The sequence below is a fragment of the Myripristis murdjan genome, chromosome 1, assembly GCF_902150065.1.
Source record: "Myripristis murdjan chromosome 1, fMyrMur1.1, whole genome shotgun sequence".
Taxonomy (NCBI): Eukaryota; Metazoa; Chordata; class Actinopteri; order Holocentriformes; family Holocentridae; genus Myripristis; species Myripristis murdjan.
In genome coordinates, this window is record NC_043980.1 from 22233031 (window position 1) to 22259650 (window position 26620).

Consider the following 26620-nt stretch of genomic DNA (forward strand, 5'->3'; position numbering starts at 1 on the left):
TCCAATTGCTCCTATTGTGTGTGTGAGTGTGAGAGAGTGAAACAGAAAAATAGTCTTTCATCTGTGTATGTTTGTATGATGTTCTAACCTGAGGCCATTTCTTACAATGTGATTGAACTCCCGCAGAATGGAGTACAATCATGTTTTCAAACCACAGCCTACAGTCTGGGATAGGAAAAGGACATTATGTTTTTGTTCTCTCTGCATAAGAACATGAGAACTGGGTGTACAGTGGTACATGTGAGCATTTCAGTGATGCTTTTTTTCTTCTTTCACACACGCAATTTATTTTGTACATGCTGTCCCACATAGAGGAGTGTCTTTCCATAAAAAGTTGTATGTTTCAGAATTGTTACAAGCAACAGAAAACACTGTATAAATAGAGAATATTTATTTGAGAAGCATAAATACAGTGGTTTTTATGTTATTATAGCATAGCATTAATAGTAGCTGTTTGTTGGTGAAGTTGGTCAGAGGTAGACAAAAGTACCACTCTCCATACATCTGCTTAGACCAAATGACTTCTCATCACGTCTCTTTATCCACAAAATCAAGCAGACACTGTAAAACACATGGGTCTGGTCCTCAGTTATGATAAGCTTAATCAATGCAGCGACAGAAAATAACCATTTATCTTTACTTCTTCAGGTACCATTCAAGAATTATATACTGCTTTGTGGAAAAATAAGATTTACTTACTGTTTTGTCAAAAGTAACAATAACATGAAAACAATGAGCATAAAGAGATTCTCCTTTAAGGCCGATGTTACAGTGCAACTTCCATGCAATTAGCTGCACGTTGTAATTATATATATATATATATATATATATATATATATATATATATATATACAAACACTGTTGCAATGCCACCTTTTGGAACGTTCTATGATGCAAACACAGTTCATTATGTTTCATGTTTCATTATTTTAACTGGATGGAACTCCAAAAAACTCTCAGTTGCATGGTACCAAGTTGTATGAATGAGTTTCACATGTAACATCGGCCTAAGTTTGTATACGTCCATTATTCCGTTATTCACAGCTCTACTGAGGCAGTCAGCAGTCTCCGCTTTCTAACATAGTGAAAAAGAAAGAACACAGACTGGCCCAGCTGCTGCAATACTCCTCAGCCAGTTTCCGCCGGTCCGCGCGATCCGTGCAAGAGCTGCCGGCGATGGGGCCGTTAGATGTCCCGGTCGAGGCTGTGGTAGTGGTAGTGGTAGCGGTGGTGGCGGGGGTCCGGGGCCCGGGCCGGGGTGTCTCCGGCTCTTCCGGCTGCTGAGCGGCAGCTACGGCGCTGAAGATATCCAGCTTGAAGTGCGCCTCGCGGGGTGCGCGCTTACACATGCCGGCCCTCACCAACGCGCGGGCATCAATGCACACTTTGGCCTGCAGCTTCTTGAACGCCCGGGCCACCTGCTTCCAGAAGCCCGCGGGGTTGGTGCTGTACCCTGGGCAGGTCTTGGGGCTGCCGACGTACGTACAGGACAAGCTGCTGACTCCACCTGTAACACGCGCCTCCGGGCGGTCGCAGTTGACCGCGACCTTGACCATCTCCCCGTCCTGTCTGGCCACCCACGTGCACCGCATCTTGTCCTTGACAGAGAACTTGCCCCGCGGCGCTGAAGAACTCCATTCCGTGTGTGATTTGCCGGGAGATGCGCTCCCCGCGCTCTGCCCCGCTCCTCGCGGGTCCTCCGCTGAGCCTCTACGCCCCTTCTCCCGCGCGCCGGAGGAGAGCGAGACCTGTTGCGCGAGGAAGGCGAACAACAACCAGGGAGCGAGAGTCCTCAGAAGCAGCATCTCCCTTGCAAATGAAACAGCTCCAATCTGCAGGGGCAGAGAATACAACAGTCTTATTTTGGCTGCAAAAATATGATCTCCAACCACAAAATATGAGCAATAATCACTTTACAGAAAAGTGTTCATTTGTGCTTTTCACTTAAAAGATCCTATCCTCACAAAAAATATTTTATACTATTATGACGAATAGGCATTACAACATTTACAGTGATGTCATGACTTGTTAATACTGGGCAATTACACACATTAAAAGGGTTTAAGTACACCCTGAAATATGATTTAGTTTACTTGAGCAAAACGGACAACAGCATAAGTTGTACTGTATTCTTACTGTATTCAAGACACCCAGAAGCTGATGTGTAACACACTACTGTGACACACGCGACGGTTCATAACCATTTCACATAAAACTCTGCCTTACAAACCTCCTCAGTGCATTTACTTACCGACAATGACAGGGTATCTACTGGCGTGGGTAAAGCGGGTAGTTATGACTCTATCTAGGTGCTTGCACATAGCATTTATAATGGTGCGGCACGCCCACCACTCCCGCCCAATGGCACGCGCGTACGCATGCACATTTCAATTTGCGTGTCTTTAGGAGGGGAATGCCTTTGTGCCTGAACTGACGTGCCCGAACTGAACTCCCGCCATGAGTTTTGACAAAGAGGGAAAAAATCAAAGGGCCCGCATGACAAGGAGCTTTAAATCAGATCAGGCCAGATTTGCACTGAGACAGATATGATTACTTTACTTCTATACATGTTTTCACAAGGGCAGCAAAGCCATTGTCTATATTTAATAGTCACACACACACACACACACACACACACACACACACACACACACACACACACGCTCTTGGAGGCTTGACTCCTGCCCCTCCATCAGTCTGGTGTGAAGAGAGGAAATTATCCCCACACACATACACAACTTCCTCATTCTTTTAGTCATTCACTTGTCCATTGATTCATTGATTCTGTTAGTGAGTGGGTGTGACATTTTTCCATTCATTCTCTGCACCAGGAAAGGGGAGTGAGCAGGCAGCCACGCCCTGTATCACCTTTTATTCCTGGAAAGACGCAGCAATGCCACAGGAACACTGGCATTATGATAGTATAGAGACATACGGTTCATGTGGGCACCTGTCCAAGGGCATTTTACAGGGCATCATCACCATGTGGGTAAACTTTGTGTGCATGTGTGTGTGTCCCAGCAAGAGGGTGTACCAGTATAACATTATCACTGATTCTCCAGAGCCAGTACTCATTTGCAAGCTCTCTAATGTACAGTCACTCTGTGGGAGAAGAAGAACAGTGCTTTAAGTGGTTTGCTGGCATTATGGCCTCATCTTGTGCATGTGTGTGTATGTGTATGTGTGTGTATGTGCATGTGTGTGTGTGCGCATGTACATGGCAGAAAGACAGAGAGCATGAAAAAGAGGGCAGAAGAGTACAAATGTAAAAAATTCAGACATAATCACACCTGTCTTTCCGCTGTCCCCCCATTCCTCCTATGTACAACTCTCTCTGTCTCCCTTGCCTTCTCTCTCTCTCTCTCTCTCTCTCTCACACACACACACACACGCACACACACACACACATACACAGACATACATACACACATAATGGTGCAAACCAACCCGAGGCATGTCACTCACATGTTGCATCACTGTTTTGGGCTGGGGGTAGAAGTGGATTTATAGTGGGCCTGTTGGTTGCCCCCGTCTGGAAAAAGCCCATTTGTTTTACACATTCAAAGGTCAGGGGGTTAATAACAGATAACAGATGCACCTACTGACTGACACACACACACACACACACACACACACACACACAGACGCACATGCACATACGCGCACACACATACACACCTCAATAATCAACCACAGATTCCAAAACACAACCAATGTATTAAATAAGGAGTAGTGACATGTTTGCTCATGTAGGGATGAAAATGAGTGTGTGTGTGTGTGCATGTGTGTGTGTGTGTGGGTGGCAGTGGGGGGTGGGGGATGGGTTGTAATTTCCCACTTCTTCATAATTACAAGGATGTTTACAGTGGAATGTGCTGGTAGCTGGTGCCAACTCTGTCTTGTATCAAGTTGTTACTTACAAACACACACACACACACACACACACACACACACACACACACAGAAATAAATGCGTAAATGTCTTAACCACAGCTGTTGCTACTTTGATGCAATAATGAACAGTATTGAGGTATATCATTGAAAAATAATATATCATTCAGCCACTAATTACAGTTTCCCAGTTCAGTGCTTATTATTATGATTATGATTATTATATTTTATTTTGTTTTGTTTTGTTTTGTTGTTGTTTTTGTTGTTGTTGTCCTTGCCATCATTATTAGAGAGGATGGTGTTAATTAAGTCTGCCAACAATGCATTAAAGTTTAGTCTTCAAAAGAAGACCTGGGAATTAAAGGGGAAATAAACTTTAAAAGAGAGAGAGCTTATCTTTTTCCCTTGATAGTGAACAATCAATATTTAACAAGAAAGCATTCAGTAGAAAACAGACTTCTTCCAAGGTTACAGCTTTAACTTATCGCCCTGTTTGTGCTCAACCTCACCCTTTTTCGGTAATGTTGTTGTCACAGGACGCACCCCTTTCAGCCAGTAAGTGAGGAAAGTTGCTCAGTGCCACCTTTATATTTTGCATGCACATATGAGCAGGAGTAGGTTGGAAAAAAATGTAGTGAAAGGTCTAAATACCATTTGTTTAGCCACTAAAATTCATCTCTCTTCTTTAATATTATATATTTAGAAGGTTTTTCCATGAAAAACATCCCTTAGTGCCTTAAATGGCTTAAATATACCTCTATACCTTGCCATCATTAAGAATGCGTGGATTTATAAATATGCAAATAGTCCCTGCCCACCTTTCTGCCTATGGCCACACCAGCTCCTACTCACAGATCTGTCCATGATTTTTTTTTTTTTTTTTCCAGCAAATCTCTAACTTACAGTAATACTGTTCATGTGAAGCAGCCATGTTGAGTGGGTCTTGTTGATTTTTTTGGCTGTCAGATTTGTGGCATACCAAATTTAGTTGGTCTGGGGTGTGTTTGAATCTCAGTATTTAGGGAAGTGCACAGACACATTCACCTTCAGTGGAGGAAGGTTAAAATACAGCCATGGATTTTAGAGTCACATTGCAGGATGTTCTTTCCCCTCTCTCATCAATGAATGGAGTAAGCCATACATAAACTTTTCCATTTGTACAGCATGCATGAGCACCAAGAAAATAGCAGATCTATTTCAGGTCAGGGATAAATAACGTCAAATCCTCACTAAGCCCCAGAGTATACAATGAGATGAGGACATTCCCACAAAAGTCCTTAGGATTTTTTCCCCCCATAATCATCAGCTCAACTCATATAGGTAGGTGTGTAGAGAATACCTAATCTCTCACTCTGCTTTTTCCTGTCAAATGTGCCATGTACGGCGGTACATGTCTCGTCTTGTGTCTTTCATTCACAAACAAAACAAACACCTGTGACAACATCCCCCTCTCCTCCGCTCTAAGTATTAACACGCTTCCTTTCCAAGCCCTTTGAGGTCTCAGCTCTTACAAGCACGAGCATGATGCCGCAAACAGAGGATCCACCAGAGACAAATATTCTATTGGCTGTGACCTGGGATTTGTTTTACATCTGCGTGAGCAGATGTAAAACTGTTTCTCTGATGCATGCAACAGGTGAAAACAAGTATCTAGGGATTAAGATGAAAGTACCTCTACTAGTGCCGCAGGTTCTCTTTCATTCATTTCATTTCACGTGTGAAATTTCTTGGATCTTGTATGACACAGAGAATAGTGTTTCGTTCCATAATATCAGATGTCCAGTAGGTTGGGGATATAATAAATTAAATTAGGTTTGCGAAATCTATCCCACCAAAATATAAGATGTGGGAGGCTATATTGAAAAAGATGACATGTGATTCTATTGTATGTTTCTGCAAACCAACAAATATCTTTAAATGTCACGGATAGGAAGAGGTCATGGTTATCGTTACAAAACTTTAGCCAGCATTCGCTTTTATAGATTATCATATATTAGATTTCAAGTGGGGTGGATTATCTACATTATTAGAGTCACAGTGTTGAATCACGGCAACGTACTGACTATGTTGTAGCCTGAAGGAAGATGATGACCTTGGTAAAATGTTTTTCACTTCTTTGATCCTGTATTGGAGGCCCACTTGCCTCTCAGGAAAATATGTTTTCACAGACAGAATTACAAGGCTTCAGGCATAGATAGTTTGTAGCCCACATCAAATGTAATTCATCTGATTATAAGAAAATCATTCCATGACTCCATAGGTATTTATGGAGCTGCTCTGGAAATTGGTGTTTGTTGACATTGTAGACCAGGGACTTTTTTTTTGGTTGAACTGTAAAGAGAGTTGTTCATTAAATATTATTTGTTCAAGCCCATGAGAAAAAGATACAACGGATCAGTTTGCTGACACAAAGCGTATTAACCAGCAGTGTGCGTTGAATTAGTCTTATTACTCAATCTGTAAGAAAGGTGTTTGTGAAGTGTAACTTTATTTCCACTTCTTAAGGAGAGATTCACTGCCTGTTGTCTGTTGTCCATCTAACATATTTTACAAGCATATACACTACTCACAAAAAGTTAGGGATATTTGGCTTTTGGGTGAAATTTATGGAAAATGGAAAATGTTCACGCTACAGTGATATTATATCATGAAAGTAGGGCATTTAAGTAGAAGCATACACTGGTGATTTCCTCATCTCAAACAATTTCTTGAAACAAAAGTCAACAACAGTGGTGGGTATACCACAACAAAAAATGTCAATGTCTCAATAACTTGTCATGTGCCCTTGAGCATCAATTACAGCTTGACAACGACGTCTCATGCTGTTCACAAGTCGACTTATTGTCTGCTGAGGCATGGCATCCCACTCATCTTGAAGGGCGGCCCTCAGGACATTGAGGTTCTGGGGTACAGAGCTCCGAGCCTCTACACGGCGACTCAGCTGATCCCATAGGTTTTCTATGGGATTCAGGTCTGAGAAAGTGCAGGCCACTCCATTTGAGGTACCCCAGTCTCCAGCAGCCGTTCCCTAATGATACGACCTCGATGAGCTGGAGCATCAAACACCTGATGTGAATTTTGCCGTTAAACTCCTTGTTAGAGAACAGCAACTTGTGCAAAAAGTACTGAAACATTGAACAGTTGGACATGTGCATTCAAAAGTTTACAGAAGGTCACATTAAGTTCACCTGTAAAGGTTATAATGCATTTTAGGTTCATCCTTAAATTTCACCCGAAAGCCAAATATCCCTAACTTTTTGTGAGTAGTGTATATACCGGCCATCAAACCCAAACTGATGAAACAGATTTTACTTTTCTTCTACAACTGTGTCATTAAGTTCACATAATAAAAAATCATTAGGTTTGATTGATGTAACTTGCAGCTGATGCTGAGCGGCAGGGCTGGAATATGCCTTGAGGAATTTGGGTGTTATGGATTTGTGGCAATATCCACAACAAGATTACTCAGAAAACTAAGGATTTGTGGTCACGACTTTACATCAGGTCATAACAGCAGCTGAGAAAAGTATGAGAGAGTATCAGAAAGTAGAAAAGGAAATCTACTTCACAGAAAGCTACTCTTTAGAGGGTTGGCATACATTACCTGTAACACAGCATATAGCTGTCTCTACTTGGTGGACTAGTTTTTCATAGTCAGTATCGTGGGTCACATGTTTTTCTTTTGTATTTGTCAGTTCCCCGCTTGTAATACAGTACAGGCCAAAAGTTTGGACACACCTTCTCATTCAATGTGTTTTCTTTATTTTCATGACTATTTACATTGCAGATTCTCACTGAAGGCATCAAAACTATGAATGAACACATGTGGAGTTATGTACTTAACAAAAAAAGGTGAAATAACTGAAAACATGTTTTATATTTTAGTTTCTTCAAAATAGCCACCTTTTGCTCTGATTACTGCTTTGCACACTCTTGGCATTCTCTCCATGAGCTTCAAGAGGTAGTCACCTGAAATGGTTTTCCAACAGTCTTGAAGGAGTTCCCAGAGGTGTTTAGCACTTGTTGCACCCTTTGCCTTCACTCTGCGGTCCAGCTCACCCCAAACCATCTCGATTGGGTTCAGGTCCGGTGACTGTGGAGGCCAGGTCATCTGCCGCAGCACTCCATCACTCTCCTTCTTGGTCAAATAGCCCTTACACAGCCTGGAGGTGTGTTTGGGGTCATTGTCCTGTTGAAAAATAAATGATCGTCCAACTAAACGCAAATCGGATGGGATGGCATGTCACTGCAGGATGCTGTGGTAGCCATGCTGGTTCAGTGTGCCTTCAATTTTGAATAAATTCCCAACAGTGTCACCAGCAAAGCACCCCCACACCATCACACTTCCTCCTCCATGCTTCACAGTGGGAACCAGGCATGTGGAATCCATCCGTTCACCTTTTCTGCGTCTCACAAAGACATGGCGGCTGGAACCAAAGATCTCAAATTTGGGCTCATCAGACCAAAGCACAGATTTCCACTGGTCTAATGTCCATTCCTTGTGTTTCTTGGCCCAAACAAATCTCTTCTGCTTGTTGCCTCTCCTTAGCAGTGGTTTCCTAGCAGCTATTTGACCATGAAGGCCTGATTCACACAGTCTCCTCTTAACAGTTGTTCTAGAGATGGGTCTGCTCCTAGAACTCTGTGTGGCATTTATCTGGTCTCTGATCTGAGCTGCTGTTAACTTGCGATTTCTGAGGCTGGTGACTCGGATGAACTTGTCCTCAGAAGTAGAGGTGACTCCTGGTCTTCCTTTCCTGGGTCGGTCCTCATGTGTGCCAGTTTCGTTGTAGCGCTTGATGGTTTTTGCGACTCCACTTGGACACATTTAAAGTTTTTGCAATTTTCCAGACTGACTGACCTTCATTTCTTAAAGTAATGATGGCCACTGGTTTTTCTTTAGTTAGGTGATTGGTTCTTGCCATAATATTAATTTTAACAGTTGTCCAATAGGGCTGTCGGCTGTGTAGTAACCTGACTTCTGCACAACACAACTGATGGTCCCAACCCCACTGATAAAGCAAGAAATTCCACTAATTAATCCTGATAAGGCACACCTGTGAAGTGAAAACCATTTCAGGTGACTACCTCTTGAAGCTCATTGAGAGAATGCCAAGAGTGTGCAAAGCAGTAATCAGAGCAAAGGGTGGCTATTTTGAAGAAACTAGAATATAAAACATGTTTTCAGTTATTTCACCTTTTTTTGTTAAGTACATAACTCCACATGTGTTCATTCATAGTTTTGATTCCTTCAGTTAGAATCTACAATGTAAATAGTCATGAAAATAAAGAAAACGCATTGAATGAGAAGGTGTGTCCAAACTTTTGGCCTGTACTGTATATTGAGGATGATGTTGACAAGAAAGCTATCCAACTAGAATACGTACAATCAATCCCTTTCCTCTGTCATCATAACAAGATATAAATGTAGATGAATACTTGCTCTAAATGATGGCATATGTGAAAATGACATCAAATTCCATGTATCTGACCTCTCCAACCTTTGTATACAGTAGCAATACATGGTTTTGGACTAAGATAATAGCTAGCTGTCTTGAGTACATCATAAGTAATAATTAATTTGTTTCTGTAATGCAAACAGACACACCAACTTGAATGTATGTCAACCTAAAAAGCGGTGCAGGTAGATAGCATCACTTTTTGATAGACTGAACTGCCATGTCACATCTTTGGGTTAAATGACAGTTCTCATTTATCTCAAATAGTATCAATCTGTGCAAGAGTGAAACTCTCCAAGCCATGGAGCCACTTCCCTGCATCTCCTGCTCCTGTCATTGTTCATTTATGCCTTCCACAAATTTTCCCATGTCAGCCAGTGTGTTTTTCTGATCTAGGCCAAGCTGCTGATTGTCAAGTTCACTGTGGTGAAGGGCTGAAGAAGGAGGAGGAAAACATCAAAACAAAACTCAACGCTCCAATAAGTATTACACATCTGACCTACAAAGCTGACCGACCCCCTTTTCCCCTTATGCACGCCCACCCACAAACTCTCTCTCTCTCTCTCTCTCACACACACACACACACACACACACACACACACACACACAAACACACGCAAAACCGTGAGGGGAGGAGCCTGATGTATTGTTCTTCCTGTGGCTCGAGGTGGCCTGACCCCACACCCTGCCAATCGGCCCCTGTTATTGGCTGCCTGTTACTGTGGCAACAATCAAGGGCAACTGCTTCCGTGACAACAATAACAGAAACGGTTGGTGGTTCAGCTTAGGGTAACAGGACCTGGGATGACACTCCCTTTAACCCAACTATCCTGCAACTATTGTCCTCTTGTGCTGTGGTAATGCATCACGGAGAAGTCCCATTCAGTAAAAAGATAAGTGAAAGTCTCCACAAGAAGTCACATGAATCATATCCAGCTGGGGTCATGGGAAATAAGCACAAATGCCACAAAGCCCTCACTGCCAGCATGACAGTGGTAACCACACTCAGCCATGAGATTTCACCCTCTGCAGAATGACACAGAGGAATGAGAGGGCATCACACACAGGCTGATTACAAACATCAACCTTGATGGGACATGGTGGGTCATGTGTGGACTGAGTATGCTTTTAATTAATAAAACATTTGGGGATAGTACAAATGGTCCCACAAACTCTTTCTGTCATTTACACACATCATCCTATCATGGTTATCACTGGAACTGATACATACAGAATGAGGCAGATCAGCAAATTACTGAATCATTTTGTGATGGAAACTTAATTAAAATGTAAAATCTAAATCTTGTGATCTAAAGGCTGTAGTTGGCAAATACTCTAAACCAGCACATACAGTAAGGGTCAGTGTCTAGAACAGGGGCTTCAAAGTCTGAGATTGTGGGCCTCCCCTTAGGCCAAGCTTAGAAAAAGACACAGGTGAGCTAAGCCAGCTTAATATTGCTGTTCAGTGCAACTTCAAACTGTATACAAACATATAAAATTGGCTGACTTCAAATGTATCTATTAGTTTGTCTGATTCTGGGAAAGTAGGAAAACAGTTGCCTAACATTTACCAGAATGAGCTCTTTAACCAAATACCACATATTTAGACCATTCTACAAGATCTCCTTTTGCTAACTAACAAAGTTCTTTATAGGCATCTTCTTCATCCTCAGTCTCCGAGCCTCTTCTGAAACTGTCTGGCGCCCCCTTGTGGAGATCCACGTCACACCTCACATACTGTATTTCACAAGCTTTAGGCCAGTTTAATGATAACCCTCTATTGTTAAAATTCTTATGTTTATTAGGGTTAGGGTTAGTGTGTATGAAAATGCTCATTTTTTCAGATTTCATGGGAAAGTTTTGTGTGAAAAGCTACCACTGAGATCTGAGATCATAAGCACAAACATTCAAGCACTGATGATACCTGTGCCGTTAAGGCCTTATGTTTCAGTATCATCCTGCTACAACCATGGAGACCACCAAATCCAGTTCTAGACCAATCACAGATAGTTAAGTTTTATTTATGGTTATTTGTTCAAGTTTGGAATTTATTTGAAATGAAGCCAGCATATTATTTGGACAGCAGGTCCAGGTAAACACTTGGATTGAATTTCTGGCCTCAGAGCCACTTTCATCTCAGTGTAAAACTATTTGTGACTGTAGTGGTTCTCTGGGCCTGCAGCTCGATGTACAGTAGGGGAGAGTGGGGTAAGTAGTGCCAATTTTTACTTAAAGTGCCTTTAAAGCAAGGGGATTACAGTAATGCCTCCAACTAAAATATGCACATATAGTGTAAGATGTTGTGCATCCCTGGGAACAATCACTTTGGATCTTATATAAACAGTTTGAGAAATATAGCTTTCAAAAAAAAAAGTGTTTTTGTGGCACAACTTGCCCCCGGTGCGGGGTAAATTGTGCCATTACAGAGAATACACTGGGGTAAATTGTGCCATTGATAATTGAAGTAAAACAGATCATTTTAATCTCACAAATGATAATGCTATATAAAAGCAAAACAAATTCAATACAAAATTATTTATTTAACATTTATTTATTATTTTAACAAGATCACAGGCCACCTTTCTATAACAAGGCCTAGCGCCACTTGAACACATCCCCAGAACAAAATAAAAATTCCAAAATGAGCACCTGAAGATCATCTTCATCTGAATCTGAATAGTTTTAATGATCAAAGGTAAGAAGACAATGTACAATAGCAATAAAATACAATAAAGTATATAAAGTATAAAGTATATATTATATAATCACAAGTTATTCCACTGGCACAAATTACCCCAAGGCCCTTTGGCACAAATTAGCCCAAGCCCACCATTTTGAAAAAAATGCCTCCCCCAGCTGTTTTGAGCTAACATCATGCTAACTGTATAGACTCATGGTGTAGCTTATTAAAGTACTCAAACCTGTGTGAACTTTTTTCAAAGTTTTCTATAATTGTTCAAACACAGCAATCAAAAAACCTTGATCATGGAAATTTTACTTTGGAAGGCAAAAAAATGTTTTTTAAAATTAAATGTGCTTACTTCTCAAGCCATGTGTCTCCCTTCTTTGCAGGATGAGTGAAATGGATGCCTCTTCAAAAATATGTGGTCACATGACCAACTTCTTCTATGGTTTTCTAGATAACAGGGGTGGCACTACTTGCCCCTTGGCACAAATTACCCCACTCTCCCCTACAGGCCAAAAGTTTGGACACACCTTCTCATTCAATGTGTTTTCTTTATTTTCATGACTATTTACATTGTAGATTCTCACTGAAGGAATCAAAACTATGAATGAACACATGTGGAGTTATGTACTTAACAAAAAAAGGTGAAATAACTGAAAACATGTTTTATATTCTAGTTTCTTCAAAATAGCCACCCTTTGCTCTGATTACTGCTTTGCACACTCTTGGCATTCTCTCAATGAGCTTCAAGAGGTAGTCACCTGAAATGGTTTTCACTTCACAGGTGTGCCTTATCAGGGTTAATTAGTGGAATTTCTTGCTTTATCAACGGGGTTGGGACCATCAGTTGTGTTGTGCAGAAGTCAGGTTACTACACAGCCCTATTGGACAACTGTTAAAATTAATATTATGGCAAGAACCAATCAGCTAACTAAAGAAAAACAAGTGGCCATCATTACTTTAAGAAATGAAGGTCAGTCAGTCCGGAAAATTGCAAAAATTTTAAATGTGCCCCCAAGTGGAGTCGCAAAAACTATCAAGCGCTACAACGAAACTGGCACACATGAGGACCGACCCAGGAAAGGAAGACCAAGAGTCACCTCTGCTTCTGAGGACAAGTTCATCCGAGTCACCAGCCTCAGAAATCGCAAGTTAACAGCAGCTCAGATCAGAGACCAGATAAATGCCACACAGAGTTCTAGCAGCAGACCCATCTCTAGAACAACTGTTAAGAGGAGACTGCGTGAATCAGGCCTTCATGGTCAAATAGCTGCTAGGAAACCACTGCTAAGGAGAGGCAACAAGCAGAAGAGATTTGTTTGGGCCAAGAAACACAAGGAATGGACATTAGACCAGTGGAAATCTGTGCTTTGGTCTGATGAGTCCAAATTTGAGATCTTTGGTTCCAACCGCCGTGTCTTTGTGAGATGCAGAAAAGGTGAACAGATGGATTCCACATGCCTGGTTCCCGCTGTGAAGCATGGAGGATGAGGTGTGATGGTGTGGGGGTGTTTTGCTGGTGACACTGTTGGGGATTTATTCAAAACTGAAGGCACACTGAACCAGCATGGCTACCACAGCATCCTGCAGCGACATGCCATCCCATCCGATTTGCGTTTAGTTGGACGATCATTTATTTTTCAACAGGACAGTGACCCCAAACACACCTCCAGGCTGTGAAAGGGCTATTTGACCAAGAGGGAGAGTGATGGAGTGCTGCGGCAGATGACCTGGCCTCCACAGTCACCGGACCTGAACCCAATCGAGATGGTTTGGGGTGAGCTGGACCGCAGAGTGAAGGCAAAGGGTGCAACAAGTGCTAAACACCTCTGGGAACTCCTTCAAGACTGTTGGAAAACCATTTCAGGTGACTACCTCTTGAAGCTCATGGAGAGAATGCCAAGAGTGTGCAAAGCAGTAATCAGAGCAAAGGGTGGCTATTTTGAAGAAACTAGAATATAAACCATGTTTTCAGTTATTTCACCTTTTTTTGTTAAGTACATAACTCCACATGTGTTCATTCATAGTTTTGATTCCTTCAGTGAGAATCTACAATGTAAATAGTCATGAAAATAAAGAAAACGCATTGAATGAGAAGGTGTGTCCAAACTTTTGGCCTGTACTGTATCTCACATGTTTCAGGGCTGATCTGATTCATCTCGGCCCCACTAAGGCTGCTCTGGCTCCCTCTAGTGCCTAAGGCCAGGCAGTGCACCTCTAGCACAACTCAATGATGTGGACTTAAAATACAGAATCACCGTTTACTTCATCAACTGAAACATTTATTATTGCATATATTTGTTTTGCCATACAAAGTGCATATAAACACAATCGCATTCAGATATTTTGGTGATACAAATGCATGATATAACATTAGTCATATTGAAAATATTAGTGGACCAAAAGCCGCATTAATGTGAACTTCAACACAATGTTAGCTACCTTTCAAACAATTAATTTGGAATAAAACTTTAAAGGGACTTTAAACCGTCACCCACAAGACAGTTTTTGTTGTGATGCACAAAGTTGTTTTTTGTGCTTTATGTCTCAGTGAGTGTCTGACAGCCCAAGGGCCCAATTAAAGAGGAGGCACTTCAGGTGTAGTTCCTATCATGGTTGTTTCCATGGTTACGCATCATCCCCACCACAAAGCAGAAGTAAGGCCTTACGGTAGTCACCACCAGTGTCTCCCTGCAACAGACACAAACACACACGCCAGGCATCACAAACAGAAAAGGACTTGATAGATAGAGTGGAACCTGTGTATGTGTATGCCTGCGTGTAGTGCAGTGTATTATTTGCAGGGGCGTACCATAATCATGGCGTGGAGGGATTTAGGAGATATTTTCCTGAACTCAGATCGGATGTCCAACATGTCCACCTCGCTACGAGTCACCATCACCCTGATCAGGGTCTGGTCATCAGTCCCCGCGCCCTGCAGCAAACACAAACATCAAAACACAAACAAATGTCTACAGTGAATTTATGTCCGCAACAGAATTCATTCAAACATTTACAAACAAGCGCAAGTATTTTGAGTTTCCCTCTCTAGCTGAAATATATTAAGGTGTCAGTCTGGTATGTCAGACCCAAAAGCAGAATTTTTCTTTATACTAACTATAGTACTCACTCAAAACAGACATCGTTTATGGAAAATGATTTTCTCAGCACTGTAAATCTTGATTTTGACTTTGACAGCATCCAGATGCAGAGAAATATCTGTCCAGTGACTGACTGAACTGAATATGCATCTTGAAGACAATGGCACTGTGGTCAAAGCACCACAGTAGATGGTGTTTCACAATCATAATCAAAGGTAAACCCAAATACATCTACAATTATTCAATTTAATCATTCATTATGACCATCTGTGCTACATGATCCACCTTCATTTCCCCTCTCCATTCCTGGTGCATATCTGATCAGTCAATGTGGTGAAGTTTCTTAGATCTGAGTGCATTTGCAGATTATTTACAAATTGGACCGATGAAAGCACCAATCACAAAATTACAACTGATTTCAGAGTGAGATATTATTTTAAAAAATATGTTAAACTGAGAATAGTTTAATCTGGATTAGCCCTTTCACTTAACAACTTTGCGTCAGTTTGGGTTAGGGTTAGTCTGACTTTGCCTTACCTTCATAGAATAATACAGGGTCTCGGCAAAATAGGCTGGAACGCTCCTGGCACACTTCACTTTAGGAGAAAAAAGAGCAAACACATGATCAAGAGTGAATCAAAGCAGGTACTGTTCAAACAGATTACAATGCGTGTGTGTGTTTTGTGTTTCGTACCCACGGCGAGGAGCAGGTCTCTCAGGCTCCCAGATGTCTCCCTCTGAATGCTCTCCTCAATCTCATAGCCTGACAGCTTCATGTAGGCATCAAACACTGAAACACAAATTCAGTATTAGTCTGGTTACTATGGGTTCCAAACAGTAACATCATAACAAACAAATACTCGGGCCACTTTTAAAGCTAGAGTGTCATATGAAACAACCTAAGGAATCGAAGGGGTCCCTTGACCTCTGACCTCAAGATATCAGGACAGACATGCCCACCTTATGCTAATCCCATTCAGTTCGGGCCAGAAACCATGCAGCTGTTTGAATGCAGTACAAATGTGTTATTTTTGCATATTTTAAAACGGTATATTTGAGCATACTGGGGCCTAAACAGGCTTGGAGTTGCATAAATTGGGTTTGACTGGAGAGCTGAAAATTCAGTGAGACCAGTTTCATTCATGTGTGATGATGTACTCCCATAGTAGCCATGTCATTGTAGTGAGGCCATTTTTGAAACTTAACAACATTGTTTAAAACTACTTGTGGTGACCCCTGAATAATCACAGCTTCATGAAACTTTACAACCACAAACTACAGATCAAGGGCTTTCAGAGGATGTATGGTGTTCCAGGTATATTGACAATAAGTGGGAGTTTGGGAGTAATCTCCAGACAGACTGCTGGCTTTCATCATTGAAAAATGCAATTCTTACAGAAATCTGTCAAAAGTTTTTGACAATAAAAGAATTTTTTAAATTTTCTATAGTATTCCTCAAAGTCTTTGTGTCCTAATGTGGTATTCTGGAGGAATTATTACCAATTCTCAAGAGGTCAAAAACAGTTGAATTTTGCATCAAATCTGTGTAACAAACATTATCAAGCCAAACATTGCAACAACAACTTATGACACATAACTTAGGATGGAAATGGCTATCATATGCGCCTATCATAATGTTCTACCCCTTATAGACTCCAAATAAATTTTAAAAAATAAATAGGCGCCTAAACAAAACACAATATTTATCACAGATTTATCAATGGAAAAATCTGACTCACTCAGGTTTCACTCACTCACTCACACTCAGATTAATCTCCCATCTTTCAGATGATGAATACCACTTCTGTTTGACATCTACTGGTGACCTTTCATTTCCCCTGCATGACCCCAGCCACACACACACACACACACACACACACACACACACACACACACACACACCTTTCCTCAGATGCTCTGCGCTCCTGTTGCCCAAGATGGTGATAAACTGCTGTTCGTCAGTGCCGAACTTCTGCTCTCCAGCTTTGAACAGGGCCTGTAATCACAATAAGTACTTTCATTAGATTTTACTATAAGTTTATACGTCAGATTTATACTTGATTCGGTTCAGCTTCCACATCACAGGAGCAGTTTCCTTCAAGCTGATACGCTCACAGCAACCTAACAAAGACAACAACCCAGACTCACTAGAGGGTACCATATCTTCACTACAGATCAGCCACAGAGATAGCCATTCCCACCTCCAAAACACACACACACACACACACACACGCACACACGCACACCATACACAAGCCTAACCCATCTGGCCCCAAGAATAGTAGTATTTAGTGATATTTTAATCCCATCAGCAAACATGTGATAAGGTGACACCCACCAGCAGACAAAGACACCATTGACAGCAAAGAGTAAAATATTAACTGATTCTCTCAAGTGATCAACTGTGACCAGATCACACTATACAAGGAACTCACCTGAGCATCACTCTCGATGTTTCCCTGCTGGACTCCCTGCTGCCTGCTGGCCTAAGGAGAGAAAGGAGACTGATGTTAGAGGAGACGAGACGAGACGAGACGAGACGAGACGAAAGGAAAGGAAAGGAAGGGAAAGGAAAGGAAAGGAAAGGAAAGGAAAGGAAAGGAAAGGAAAGGAAAGGAAAGGAAAGGAAAGGAAAGGAGATTCACCTGAAGTAGAATAACCAGCAGTCTCTTGAAGTGACCTGAAGTGTCCCCGGCTATGTCTTCCTCAAGGCTATCATCATACTCTGAGAGACACATAGATATCATCTGTTAGCAATTCCCCGCCTCTCTCTTTTAGCCTTACTCTGTGTGGGAAAATGTTTCACAGTTGATTTGCAAATTTACACAGTCTGGTTTGAATGGGGAAAAAATATCTGTCCATTACTTCAGCTTTTGCTGCATACATTTTACATGAAAATTATATCAGTTCTGTCCAACACAAAATGAAGCAGCCATCAGGAATAAACCTCACATCATTAGTCCTTTGCTTAAAACCTGTGGGTGTCTGGCTGACTAATCATTACTTCTGGAAAGCTCTCACTCAGTCTTTCCAACTTTGGCAACATCAAACAGAAACTTGTGACCCTGTTGTAACTGTATCACATGATATCGAGCAAGATGTCACACACTCAATAGAAAGAGGCAGAAGAACACAATCCCCTGGATCAATGCATTGATAACAAAGGCTGCATTTGTACTAACATCCTGCTTTAATGATTGATAGTATGCAAATGTTGAGCTGTTTGTGTGTGATCTGTACTGGGTGGAATGAGGATGAGATAAAAAAGACCTTCAGAAAAGCCTGTGGACTCTTTTAGCCTGACAGTATCTTGATGAATATATAATAATAAATCACAATTATTCACCCATTTAATAAATAACTTTTACTTTTTATTGAAATCCTAGAACATAACATGAGTGAAGCAGAAGTGTGTGTGTGCCAGTGTGTTACCCTCTCTGTAAGCAGCAACGATGTCCTTGACCTGCTGAGCTGTTCTGGAGGCCAGAATCTCCACCAGCACCTTCTCATCCGTCCCCGCCCCCTGCAGGCCAAAGGCGAAACATCAGTTGTGTCTGTTACTCACTGTCATGCCATCATAAAAGGGTCATTTGACTGAAAACGTCAAGTCTAGGGTAAAAGTCAAACACTTTTATTCTCATAACTTCAGTGAGTAAAACATGACTAACTGCTAAAGGCACTCTGACACACAGCTCCATTTCAGCATTTCTTGGCACAGGATGGGGGTTTAGTAGTCCCTGTTTTTCAATGTGTTTTCACTAAAAAATGTTTTTTTAAACATGCTTTTACCTCCGCCAGGCAGCAGCCTGGAGAGGATAATGTGTTAAGTTGTGTGTATCTGTCTGTCTATCTGTCCACAGCTAATCTGGCATGCTACTGAGCTGATCAGCCTAATATTATTTGTGCACAGTTATGACTGTATTCTTGCAGTTATGCAAAACCTGTTTAATACTGCAATGAATTGCTAACTCCTTGCTCCTCTTAACCAGTGATCAGCAACTGCTTCAGTTTGGAATCTTGTTTTTTATTATTATTATTAGGGACAACCAATCATTTCTTCTTAGATAGATAGATACATATAAACTTTATTAATCCCACAGGGAAATTGTGATGCCATAGCAGCACATAGAACAGCCACACATAACACAATAAAACAATAAAACCACATTACGCCACAGATTCAAACATGGTTACAATCATGTCTTCTTGCCAGTGATTAAAAAGTTACCATAAATGCCAGGGCACGTTAGTTGGTAGTTTCCTTTGCTGGCATTTTCACTTTGAAACTGACATTTTACATCACTGGTCTTTTGGAATTGTTCCTGTCCAGATGTGCATGCCAAGGTAAACAACTGTGCCTTGTATTCACTCAAACAAACTAATTATAGCATTGCGGTCATTTGAAAACATTTAGTTATGTTGTCCAGCTGCTGAAATGCCTTTATTGGTTAACTTATCAGTTATGGTGGTGTGATAACACATTCTGCATATTGTCTCCCCTGCATTCCACTACTCATGCACACACAAAGGACACACAGCCTGCCCTGCAGTTCCTGTTCACCACCCACATGCCCCCAGACAAGCCTGGTGGACTTCTGTACTCTACTGTGTGCACTCTTAATTTTTTTTTTGTTTGTTTTTTTTTTTTCAGTTTGAGACACCAAATTCTTAAAAATTCTGAGGACTGATAATGTGATAATAACCACCACACCACCAAAAGTTAAGACTGACTGCACAGCTGATATGCCAGTTTGCACACACTTCTTCTGGCATCAGCTGCTGTAATGACGTCCTCTTCCAGTTTCTGCTCTTGCACATTGCGAAATATTCTCCTTTTGGCTACACAGCCAGCTGGAATTGGTTGTGACTCTATTTGTTCTTTAAACTTATATCAAATTGTTTTGAGGCACTTTGTATGCTGTTATCCTCAGTCTTCACCTGACACACAGCCCTAAGCAGATTCCCTGGTAGCATGTTGCATGTGACAACCAACCCCTCCCAAAGTGTGCCGACCAAACTTTAAGGCAAACATTCCTCTGGCTAACTAATGTGCAGTGTAACATTCAAACAAATATTTACCTTCAAAATACAGCCTTACTTGAGCTGAGAAAAAATTCTTACTTGAGACTCACTGACTATGGTGTAATTTAGTCACAGTGCCCTCCAATGCAAGAAATATGAGCACTGTGACAACCATACTCAGTCACCCCTAACATTGTAATTTCCACTCAGTCATTTTCCTGACTGCTAACATGTCTGTCGATCGATCCTCTGTCTGTAAGTCTATCGGTCACATATATGACTTGCAGCACCTACCTTGATGGCGTTACGAAGTGATGTCACATCATAGGCGAGGGGAGCGGTCATCAGACCCACGATGAGCGTCTCAAATTTGCCACCCAGCTCTCCCTTCAGGTCGCTCACCAGATCCTGAGAGAGACACACAGTTTTCATTAGTTCTGCTGCAGCGCCGACACTGAGGTGTTTTGTCATTGCGTTGCACTGACATCCCATCTACCCATGCAGTTCTGGATTTTATGGTTGTTTTGCTGTTGTTTAGGGTCATGCTCAATCTGCAGATTTGCCATGGTTGCTCTGTTTTCATATTATTGATCACAATCAAACTGTGACTGTGCGTCTGCTGTACATTTAGTTTGAGTTTGACCTGGTAAAGGGTGGGGGTCTGGTGTTATGTGTGGTCATGTGGCTTATGTGTCAGGCCAACCTTTCCATGCAGGGTCTTGTAAGCAGCCTTGATCTGCTGCCTCTGGGTGTTGCTGCGAGACGTCAACAGCTGCAAAATAGCATCCTCATCCGTCCCTATGGCAACAACCACCATAGTTACTCAACCAAGCCTTAAGGTTTGTTTACAACTGTTCTCAGGAGACATACCAAGTTTAAACAACAAGCACGAGCCAAAGCAGCTTCTCCACTTACAATATATCACCCACAGAATTGTAAAACTGATCAAGGTCAGACTATGTGTTTGCTCACAGTAACAAGTCTGAAATTTCATCCCTTCTCTTCATGTATGAGTCATGACTGTCTGGGTGGATCTCCCCACAGAGAGCACGGGTGTATATTGTTGAGAGAGGAGCTCCCAAATAACGGTCTCTCATTGGCTCGTTGGAATATTACTGAGTGACAGGCAAAGCACCTTGTCAGCATCAAATTACTCTGTACTGACAATAGTCACACTTCAAAACACACACACACACTTACCCAGGCCTTTCATGGCCTTGTACAGGGTCTCAGCATCCTCATTAGCGTTGAAGTTTCCACTAGCTTTCACAGTTCCTCTGCTTGCCTGTAAGATGGAAAAATGGTTATTATGGTGTCAATGTCCTTTAGTTATACATTAAAACTGAAAAACTATGCTTGATTTGGATGTCAAGGATCATGAATAACTGCCTGTAAACATTCAAGCACATTTAACTATTTATCCTGCACATATAAGGCAGCACAAATTTAATCATGATAACCTTGGCTGCTGTATCCAATGGTACCATAGAGGACAGGACATTGCCATGAAATTAGATGAAACTCCAGTTTACCACAGGAAAGATACACTCTCTATGATGGAGTTACTGTAGGATCTGCGACAAATTTTTATTGTAGCTATAACTTTATTGTCCAAAAACAAGTGGGTGCATCAGGGAAAAAAACATTTGGGCATCAGGACAAAGCATGTAGAATTAAACATGATTAAAAAAAAGTTCAGGGCAAGAACTCATAACTGTACATTTCTTTCTTGTTTTGGTTTAAGATAGATATGCTGCCATAAATTTTATCAGCTACATGTTTTTGATGCCATTACTGTTGTTGGTGTTTTAAATGTTTCAATGTTTGATGTTTGCTCTGGCCAAAGACAAATTTCCACTATAATGGACAATGATGTAGTGTTGTATTGAATTAAATTTAAAGCTGCATTCAGTAAGACTGGAATGCATACCATGTGCCATCAACGGTGATATAATTACACTGAATATGGACTTAATTTAGAGGTGAGTCTGCATTGTTACCATTTTCATGAACCAGCAAGTCACACACAAATTTACAATCACAATCGTATCACTGTTCATTCTGCATTCCAGTGTACGTGAATGGCCTCTTAAAGAATAAAAATACTCTCAGTGGTGTTTTTATATATGTTATATATGTTATGTTAAGAGTTTCAGTAAATAACATGATGAAGATAATCAGTCCCTAAATTCATATCTGAAACCACGTGTTACATAACAATTTCTCAGGCGCCTTATGTGCTCACTCTTACCAAAACTCTGCACCCTTTGAAAACCCTCTCAGCACAACCTAATTGCTTGCAGGCAGAGAGCAGAGCTGCACATAACAAATACAGATGTGCAGAGGTGCACAGACACACACGAGCTTGAAGGCACACTTATTTCATCCCTACACTCACTCCATGAACAGATCACAACATTATTTTACATGTGCATGAGTCAGCTCCTCTCATTACAGAAGATGATACAAGAGGGATAAAGCTTGAAGAAATAAAATGCAACATTGTTTTGCACTAAATCTGCCTCTTGGTGTGACAATGCTGCACTCAATCCAAACACTCACTCACACAAAAGTGATGGCGTTTCATTTGAGGGGAGTGATGTTTACGGAGCAAAACCACGGGAATGTTTCTGGAAGTCTGACCCTAAACATTTGGAAAAACTCAAGTCGCTATAACAACCGGGATTCTGTCCGCCTACAGCGAGGAATGCCAAGATGTCCATGTGCTCTGCTGTCCTCTCTAATTCCTCATAAACAGTCACAGCACACCACACACACTCAGCGACACGAGCTTAACGAAGATCTAATCAAGCTTGCAGATGGCTCCTGGGACAAACAGCTGAACAAGGAGATATTTAGAAGAGCTTAATGACCGGGAATGAGTGAATAACACAAAATTATGCGAAACATTTCCTCTGGAATGTTAGACCGGAGCGACTGCAAAACAGTTGAGCTCCTGTGGCGAGCATTTTGTCTCAGGAGGCGAGTTCAGACTTGACAGGAGGCTGGGGGCTTGTGATGGAGAACTATCTGTAAACCCATCGTAGGTAAACAGTATAACAGCTTGGTATCTGTGCTTTATGAGCACACTGAGGAGTCCGTTGGTCTTATCACTCCCCTCCCACATTTATGAGCTCTTGTTGTCATGGTGCCCCTCTACAATCCATGAAGCCATACTTCCTCTTCAAGCAAAAAATAAGGGAAGTTGCCCTCCACACTGTCTGATAGCAGTTCCTGAGAATGTAACCACAATATAATGCTTACAAGCATAATAAACACTTGTGTTAGTAATATTGCTCCTGGATGTGGATCTGTGTGTGAGACTATTACAGATTATTCAGGCCTAGTGAGACTTTTATCCAATCAAGATGTGTAAAAACGGAGTGATTCTGATGACTCAGCAGGTAATAGCAGAGTTTATACACCCAGACTAAACACTTCTGTGTTTACCACAGAGAAAGCAGCACCCAATGCAAGATTTAACAATTCTAGAATTTAGGAAACATTATTTTCAAGTCATCATTATAATAAATGTAATCGCATTTTCTGTGATGATAACTCCACCCTGTTTTTTTGGGGACTGGAATGGAAGCAGAGCTGATTCCCCTTTAAAAGAGGGAGGATGCCTCCAACTCAACATGCAAACTAGCAGACATAGAAATGGGGCGGAGGGAACAGTGTGTGTGTGTATTACACACAGAAAGAGGGAGAGCGAGAGAGAGAGAGAGAGAGAGAGAGAGAGAGAGAGAGAGAGAGACCCACCCAAATGGAATAAAGCCCACATGAGTCATACACTAAACTCCCTAACTTCCCCAAATGCAGCCTCTTTGCAGCTGCACACACACTGCTGTATAAACTGGAAAGTTTTCATTTTCATAAGCAGAATCATCGATCAGAAGGCTCGTTCTCTCAGGTCTGGCTAAGTTACAACACACTGTATTGTACACCTAGTAATGTTTTCAGCTGGATATAAGTGGCTGTCTGACCAGTATCTCGCTGTATGCTGGGCTGCCTGGCTGAGCAGAGAAATTACATAAAATTTAATGCAGACTGACAGCTGATTTGTCTTAAGCCAGCCACAAATGACTGAACATTCACATTTTCCAAACTCCTCCCTAAAATGAAATCTAACTACTATTTAATATGAAGCAAAGTGGGCGTTGTCTTGGACCAGATTTCAGGGGCTTAAACCCAATGCCAGTCAAGAATTTGCATAAATAACGGATTTAAAGATGGAATTATTATTATTATTATAACTATAATTATTTTCACCAAGTTTTATGACTTGTTAAAGTTTCTCATCTGGTCAACATTTAAAGTCTGTTTAGCCTATTGCGTAAGGCATTTGAAAACGTTGTGAAAGTACTTACCATTTTGACAGTCTTTGAGGTTTATTCACCGGGGAAGAATGTGTCTGGAAGAAAGATAAAGCAAAAGTTATTATGCAAAGCTGAGATCCGCACATACAAAATCCTTTACAGCTTCTCCTAAGACTTTCTCTTGATTATTTTTACGCCCGTTCACTATGCCTGACTCTTTCTATTGTGTCTCCCGGACTACAGGCTGTCCTGTCCTGTCTGGCCGGACCTGGCTCCTGTACCTCCTCAGGTAGCCTAGACCCCGTCCCGTCACCTGGCTGCCGGGGTTTGAATTAACACGGTCCAGCTGTGATCCGCCAGTGCGACGGGGAGTGCCGAGAAGAACTTACCGTGAAGTAAGAGAGTCGGCTGAAGCTCCAGGAGGAGAGAGTCAGGACGGAGAGAGAAAGAGAAAAGGACGGACAGGGCAGAAACCCACTCGGAAAAACTCTCCGCCGCGCGCGTGAGCGTGAGGGCGGACCACACCCCGGCGCGCATGGCGCTGCTCAGGAGGCAGTCTGGGAAATGTGGTTTTTCTGTTTTATTTTTTCCTCAAACCAATGATGTCCAAGTGCAGCTCCATATGAGGTGGAGCTGCTGAAAAGTTAGCGCGCTGAGAGCATAAATGATGACAATTAGTGTGTTTACCAAAGCCTACAGAGGTGTGGCCTGAATATGAACTATCTCTGATGTTACTGTTTAGGTATGTGCCTGAGCTCTGGAGAGGTAGCCTTTCTAAAGTTTAAGTTCCATAAAAGCAGTAAATGTTACAAAACTAAGAAAAAAAGACAAGCAAAGTTAAAAGAAAAAAAAAATCACTCATTGCCATTGCCAGCAGTGTAAGGGTAATAATCTACTCACATATTAATAAATACAAGTGTGTGTGTGTGTGTGTGTGTGTGTGTGTGTGTGTGTGTGTGTGTGTGTGTGTAATGTAGCTCTGGCTCAGGTAAGGGGAATCAAGTTGGGAGGGTGCATAGAGGAAGTATACACACCCTGGCAACAATTAGGGGCCAAGGGTCATGATTGTGGTTTCTTTCTCTCAGCTATCTCCCCTCTGACAGTTTCAACAGTTTTATTTCTGTCCTGTATATGTTAAACGTGACAGAAGGTCATATAGTTTTTAAATGAATTGTCTCTTTGGGGATTACTAACATTTGATGTTTGGGGGTTACGACCTTAAGCCTTTTAGCTGTCTTAACGTCAGAGTGGACTACAGCCTTTGAAAAAGATAACAGTTAACACGCCGACAGATTAAAAACAATGCAAAGTAATGCAAATTTTTCAACTCCATTTTAATTTTTGGGCAGTGCAGTTCTCAAGCAGTGGTTGAACAATGTGGATAGAAAACAGGACAAACCAGCTGTATGAGTGGTGATTTTTGGTAAATACAATAAGGTTTGAATGCACTGTTATAAGTTCACACATCTATTGGATAGATAATTTGCAAATTCTGTTGTACGTACCCCCTAGTAATCATTTAGTTTAACTGAATATGCACAATAAAACGAATGGAAGCAAATCATGAAATCATGAAAATTTTTTGAACACAGGTCAGAAGCTATTGTCTTTCAAATCAGTGACCTCACTTATATACGCACAGTAGCACAGTTACTGAGAAAAATCAAATTAAGCTGATAGTTTAAGTGCTTATGTGGCTCAAGGTCACAGTACAAACAGAAGAAAATGAATGACAGTATGAGGTTGAGCTAAAGAAGTTCATTGTAAAACATAACACCAATCATAACCTTACTTTAATCAGACTAATTCTATACATTGATTGCTATGATCATACATTGCTTTAATCAGATTCTGCAGTGCGCATGCAAACAAATCCACTGTGACAGAGTGAGTAGGAGTAAACAGTATCATTATTTTCAGATAGAGTACAAGGAAGACATTTAAGAAATTTAGTAGTTGCCAATACTGAGTATGGATACAATTCATTTTTTAATGAATTTTAAAAACACTTTGGATTTTTTAAATTATTATTTAGTAAACAGTACAATATAATATTATATTATACTTTGGTTCTTTTCAAATATAAAATATTCCTCCATCTTCCTTCATGGTAAAAGACAGTTGAAACACGTATGCACCTCC

General features: G+C 41.3%; 2 protein-coding genes across 2 annotated transcripts; both read right to left on the reverse strand.

Annotated features, from left to right (window-relative positions):
* Positions 1-376: 376 nt before the first annotated feature.
* On the reverse strand, positions 377-2274 carry LOC115364201 (fibroblast growth factor-binding protein 1-like). The gene is made up of 2 exons (XM_030058705.1): positions 2252-2274; positions 377-1832 (listed from the first exon to the last, which is right to left on the reverse strand). Exon 2 carries the CDS (start codon positions 1803-1805, stop codon positions 1059-1061), a length of 747 nt encoding a protein of 248 aa, XP_029914565.1. The 5' UTR covers positions 1806-1832; positions 2252-2274; the 3' UTR covers positions 377-1058.
* Positions 2275-14296: 12022 nt separating this feature from the next.
* anxa5b (annexin A5b) lies at positions 14297-25019 on the reverse strand. The gene is made up of 13 exons (XM_030063923.1): positions 24868-25019; positions 24530-24573; positions 21360-21444; positions 20863-20957; positions 20454-20567; positions 18570-18660; positions 17783-17862; positions 17573-17623; positions 17040-17133; positions 15832-15927; positions 15675-15733; positions 14849-14971; positions 14297-14727 (listed from the first exon to the last, which is right to left on the reverse strand). The coding sequence occupies exons 2-13, from the start codon at positions 24530-24532 to the stop codon at positions 14665-14667; spliced, it is 954 nt and encodes a 317-aa protein (XP_029919783.1). The 5' UTR covers positions 24533-24573; positions 24868-25019; the 3' UTR covers positions 14297-14664.
* Between the last annotated feature and the right edge of the window lie 1601 nt (positions 25020-26620).